Source organism: Python bivittatus, unplaced genomic scaffold (assembly GCF_059951505.1).
Source record: "Python bivittatus isolate LINGU-HERP-01145 unplaced genomic scaffold, Pbiv_v1 ctg000690_np1212, whole genome shotgun sequence".
NCBI lineage: Eukaryota > Metazoa > Chordata > Lepidosauria > Squamata > Pythonidae > Python > Python bivittatus.
The window spans coordinates 15933822-15939821 of record NW_028277096.1 but is presented as its reverse complement, the minus strand read 5'-3'; the positions used below and the strand labels follow the sequence as shown (position 1 = coordinate 15939821).

Sequence of the window (6000 nt, the reverse complement as noted above, 5' to 3'; positions counted from 1 at the left end):
ACTAGGAATAATAAGCAAAGAACACATGGGAGCGACTGACTCTTACAAGTGCAATATAATCATTAAGACACCTAAATTCTTCCAAGAGGTGCCTTTCCATCTTGTAAAGTTGGTCTGCATGCAAGTGTTCTGATATTGCTTATTATATATAGCCCAGGTCCAACTATCTGATTTAAACACTTCTAGTTGCAACTGCATTTATTTATTTATTTAAATCAAATAAAAATAAAACTGCATGTCCTGAGAAGGTTGATTGTAATCAAAGAAATAAAATGCATGCAGCTGAAACCCTAGTGGAGGCAAGTTTGATAGGATTTCAAGTGATGGTGGGGTCAAATGTAAGAGAAAAAAATCTAAGCTTCACGCCCACCTAATGCAACTTGCAAATGCAGTCAAATACTTTATTCCTCTGTCCTGGAAGAAAATTAAAACAAATACCAAGTTTCCAGCCAGTTTGCAATTATGTGGAAAGAAAAGTCAGCCAATATTGGAAAATATTGCTAGACAAGCCCCCCTGCCCCCAATATTAAAGTTGCATTGAAATATTTCCAAAGATAAATCAAGGGTACACTTTCTCCCTCAAGCAAACCCTCATGGGAATTATTCAGAGGTTTGGGCCCTGCCATCTTTCTACAGCAACCAACATCATTTGCTGTTCTCTCATAAGCCCATCACGAACCCATAAGCGTGAAACAGGCAAAATGGCCATCTCAGCGCCTTCCACAGACTGTAAGAAGGAGATCCACATTCCCTCCCGCCCAGAAAAAAAAAGGGGGGGGGAAATGAGATGCATTAGGGGGTACAGAGACAACAGTTTGACCATCTCTCTACTAGTTCATTTCAGAAGGCCCCTTCCTGAATATCTAATTCATTGCCACCACAGCAGAGAGTGGACTTTGCTTTAAGCAGAATGGACAACAGAGTTACTGCAAAAGTCACCAAAGTTTGACTACAGTTCCATTTGAAGTGTTCTTATTGGATTGGGACCCGGGGGGGGGAGAAATTTTGTGGCTTCATATGTCAACAGCTTGGCACCTCTCAACAGCATCATTTGCCTGTCCGGAACAAGGATTTGTGTGCCGTTGCTTCCTGGCAGAAATGCACCATTTCTTGTTTTCCCCTAGAAAAGCAGAAGGGTCAAGAGTGGGGGGAGCGGAGAGGTCTGTTTCCAGCATTGGATGCTTTCTTGGAAAACAGGACTCACCCCAAGGCAAAGGTATTAGTAGAGGAGAGAAAACGTGGCCCTCCCTCAAACACCACGGGGCAGTCCTGTGTTTTCTACCCAATGAAATACGTAGCTCCACAGGGAGAGAAAGCGGAGAGAGGAGAAATGAAAGCAGATGCAGCTTCGGTTCATGATTCTTGGTTTTAATACATTCACAGATAAACCTTAAAAATAAAAGAGACACTGATTCGATTCTACTGCTGGGGCAGTTTTTTCATTGGTGGCAATCTCAGTTGTATGTGCTCAACTAGACTGCTTCTCTTCCCCCCATTCCCTGCCCCGTTCCAAGGATGCTCTGGCAAACGGGCTTCTCTTTGTGCAAATCGTTCCCCCCTCTGGAATGGGGGGAAGTGCATAGGCACTGAGCATTACCCAAGAGGCAGGTGGGGTGGGACAGTGGCGGCGATGGGAAGTGACAGTTTTCAGGGGCGCTGAAGAAGATGGTCAGCACCTCCCAACCCCTGAAACTCAGTGGCAACTCTCATTCCTGTCACTCCGGAGCCCACTTTTACCATTCACTTGCAAATGGGGGGGAGAGGAGGGAGACTCCTTTGATCAGTATCAAAAGTGGTTTTTAACTTTCCAGCTTACTTTCTTTGGGACTTTTTCTCTTATTCCATCTTTTGCGTACCAGAAGGAATTTATTTAGGCACTCTCTTTTTCTGGGACCTGACAAGTTGCAAAAAAAAAAAAAAACAACTCCCCCTGGTCTTTGCTCTCCTACTGAAACGAAGCTAAAATGTGGCCCCTGAAAGGAATCCAGTGGCTTTCTCCTAAACATGGGGGGGGGGGGGGGGAGTTGCATGTCTCAAAAGTTTGTCTCTTCAGTACCAAATCCATTTGGGCCTTTTTAAAAAAATCAATATTCAGATAAAAATATGGCTGAATTTATATTTAATATATAATATTTATAATGTTGCAGAACCTAAACAGTGTGAGGGGCTGAGGTTTAAAGGCAGGAAGAAGGGGGGGGGGGGACCCTTTAAAATCAATAGTAGAGGGCGGCGGCCAAAATTTCATTCTGCAAAGTTAAATGTCCTTTTAAAATCAACATAAAAATGACCTGAGAAATGTTATTATTATTCCTCACTTGGAATTAAATCTCTTATGTACACAGTAGAAATGGATGGATGATACACACACACATACACGCAACATACATCTCTTGCACCTCTTCCACCCCACCCCACCTCGACGCGGCATGCTTGGTCTACATCTCCCAGTCTAGTTAGGTCATTTGGGCACTGACAGTTGCTGCTCCACTCCATCTTGGGACGCCTGCTTATGGCAGTTTAGACAGGTAGACTTCATTTCTCAAAATTTTGTTCTTTTGCATTGTGAACTCATTGTACCAGTGCAAATTAAACACAAACAAAACAAAACAAAACAAAAAAAACCAACCCCAGAAACAAACAACATTGCCAAAGTTGTCCCAGGGCGAGGCTGAGCCACCCGGGGCAGGTTCCGTGGTGAGGACCAGTTAACTAAAAAGCTCTTTAAGCTAAGGGGTGCTGGGGCGGACGGGCTGGCTCCGGTCTTCCTCTTCGGGGGCTTTTTCTTCCGTCTCTGGCTGATCACTGCTCCTGAAGGCCTCTTGCAGCTGCTGCCGTCTCTGTACCTCGGCCTTAAGGCTCTCTAAATCTTTTTGGCTGTGGAAAGAGAAGGGGGAAAAAGGGGTCACTCTTTTGGGGAGTGGGAGGTTGTTGGGAGAGAATTCAGGGGCAATTTCAGAGCTAAGGTGGATGATTCTGGACTTGGTGGACAAAAGGAGGGCCTATAGGCCATCTTCCTTTCTTAAAGCAAGAATCCGAGGGTACATTTTTGAGCAGGAAGAGCCTCAGGTTGGACCACAGAAGGCTCCCAAGGCCCATCTGGGCACTTCCTGCTGAAAGAAGCAAGTGATGGGCCTCTCCAGGGTTTTAGGCAAGTGGCCCTGGGCTAGATGGACAAATGAGTCTGATGGGTCCATCTATCTTAAAACTCATCAAAAATGTCGTTAATCATGGTGGCAAATCCATATCCAGTACCAGAATGTTGTGCATATGGCTGTGTGTAGTAAAAAACCCCAAGATTTGTTTCTTTTTTTAAATGATAAATTCAACAGCATCCTGGGAGTTGTCTACTGCAGTTTGCAAGTGAGGAATAAAGTTTGGCCTCCTGCTGAACGCAGATACAGGACAAGGGATTTTTGGAGAAGAAGCTGAAGGGTCAGGGAGAAAGCTTTAAGACAAAACTCAAGCAGCCAAACATGCAGGCCCTGCAGAACTATGGGAAAAAAATCAGACCAATGATTTCCTCTTCCATGGGTCCCCATCCCTGACTTCTACCCTCTTTACATGTGGCTTGCAAACTTTTTGGAAGCCTCCCCTTAAAAGCATCTCAAGAGAAATGCTTCTGCTGCTCAGCCTGAAGCAAAGCAACATTAGGTGGCGGGGTTCTGGTCTCCTTACCTTAGTGGAATGAAGAGAATTCCATTGATAATGTTCAACTGCTCTAAGACGCTGGCCATGCTGGGAGCTGTGAACTAGGATGGGAACAAGATGAGTTTAGTGCCACGTTAGGAAAGAAAACAGCATTACTCCAACAACTAGAAAGTCAAGATGCTTCTTTTCAAGTTCCCTTTTAGTTCTCAAAAACTCTGTGAATAAGTGTTGGGCTAGCAAGTCACATTTACAGCCTGGATACAATTCCTTTACCCAAGGATTAAAGACCCAAATGTGCAATGAGAACGGAGCCTTTTAAGGCAGTTGCTCCTTCCAGGTGTCTTTAAGTTAGGTTGGGCTGTTGAATGGAGGAACAGGAAGAATAGCAGGGCAATAGTAAGCAGGCTAGCAAAAGTCCTACTGAATGGATGACAGGTTAGGTAGTGGAGATGGCTGATGGGGTGATGGGTTTGGTTCCCCCCCCCCCAGCATCTTGAAGGTTTTAGGGCTAAAATTTACAGGGGGGGGTTAGGACATTTTTAATGTAAGTTTCTATTTTAATTATTTATGGATTTTAGCCATTGTTGGAGGGATTGGTGTTTTTTCCTTTTTTGTTGTTGTGAGCCGCCCAGAGTCACCCATTGGGGGAGATGGGCGGCATACAAGTTTAACAATAAATAAATAAAAATAAAATAAATAAATAAAAAATAGGTAGTGAGCCAGCCCTGCTGACATTACTCCCATCCATTTTTTCTAGACCCTGGATTTCAGTATTGATGGCTACTGCTGCTTCCTCCTTCCACTCTTCTTCCATCTGGTGTTAGACAAAGTTGGTCAGCCATTTTTATTTCCTCTAGTGCTTTGTAAATGCCCAAAGGCATGGAACAGATTTTGTTTTGGGAAAGGGACCTTTGTACAAATCCCTGGTCAGCCAAGGAGCTGGCTAATCTATCTGCAACATTTTTCAGCTGAGAGATAGACATTTCCCCCTTTCTTTCCCCCCAAAAGCTGCAGTGTACATGGTGGTGATGTTCCTACAGGGGCAAGGCAAAAATTTGGGGCCCCATTTTTTTTTTTTTTTGCATTGGGAATGATTAAGGCAAAATGGATGTGAAATGCTATGTCTAAGAAGCTTCACGCACCTCTTAAATTTTATTTCATTTCCCCCTCACCCAAGTGAAAATGATGCTACTGAAAAGTAACATTCTGCCCCCAAATTTTGGTGTTGCAATATTGAGGCACTCTAGGGATCAGATATGATCGGCCAACACCTGTAAGCACAAGGTGTCACATGGGTGAGACCAACCAAGAAGGGACTGCAACCAGCATGGACTCTTCTAGCTACAAGAAGCCCTCTATAACAGTGCTAGACTATTATAGAGGGCTCCTTTTAGCTAGAAGCTATAACTGAACAAGCATACATTATACAGCTTATTTTCCCAACATAGACTGGCCACTTCACTCTGAAAACGAGAGAGGAAGAATGGAGACGGACTGGTTCATCTCCTACATCCTTGGTAGGGGATGACTTTCAGTAACTCACCTTCAAGGGCATAATATTGGCGTTGGATCCATTTTTGTAGATCTCATTCATTGTGCGTTGGAGGGCCACAGCCTGCTGAGTCAAATATTTCAAGTACTCCGAGCTTTCTTTGGTCTTCTCATGATGCTCACCAAGCTAGTCAGGAAAGACGCATACGCATCAAACAGCAATTAAGAGGAAACCTACCGACTCACCTTTAGAGCACTTTCTCTTCCACTCAGTGGCTAAGTAGGTACAGTGGCGAACTTAGCTGCAGCTGCCCTCAAAAGACAGCAGAAGGAGCAAAAGGTTTCTGAATATGGAGTTTCCATATAATCTTCAGAGCTTAATAGCTTCTGATAGATCTCCAATTTGTCTAACAGCTAACATTTCAGTACAGTACGAAGAAAGTACACTTTGTGAAATGGTCTCTCTGTTTTCTTTAAAAAAGTTTTAAAAAATACAAAGAAGAACAGCCTTAAAAAGTAAGAAATCCCACTCACTTAGAAAATTTGCTGTTAACAGATTATAACATTTAAACAAGTTCTAACTACATATTTGTACTGGATCTTTGCTACCTGATATCCAATGTACTTGGGGATCGTTTCCCAGCTCCTCAACCAGAGAAGTCCCCAAGCCTTTGGCCAAGGGTGTGCAAAATTAGCCAAGCTCAAATATGGCTGTTTCAGGAGTTCCAAACTCAAAACAAAATGTGTGCCGAAAGAAACTTGGCCACTTTAACTGGCATTGTTTGGAGTATTCCAGATTGTTCCAAGGGACTGGATTTTTGTGGCTTCTAACTGAGCTAGGTTTCATTTCTTCCCCCAGCC

The 6000-nt window shown here is 43.7% G+C and overlaps 1 protein-coding gene across 2 annotated transcripts in view; it reads right to left on the bottom strand.

Annotated features, from left to right (window-relative positions):
* Window positions 1-412: 412 nt before the first annotated feature.
* The window catches only part of CLUH (CLUH binding protein of NUMT mRNA), an 84101-nt gene continuing 78513 nt past the window's right edge, over window positions 413-6000 (bottom strand). For both annotated transcript variants that reach the window (XM_088152535.1, XM_088152536.1), the window contains exons 24-26: window positions 5192-5326; window positions 3676-3749; window positions 413-2874 (exon numbers count right to left, since the gene is read on the bottom strand). In XM_088152535.1, the coding sequence (XP_088008661.1) occupies window positions 2727-2874; window positions 3676-3749; window positions 5192-5326 (357 nt within the window). In that variant the 3' untranslated portion in view covers window positions 413-2726. The remainder of the gene's footprint in view (window positions 2875-3675; window positions 3750-5191; window positions 5327-6000) is intronic.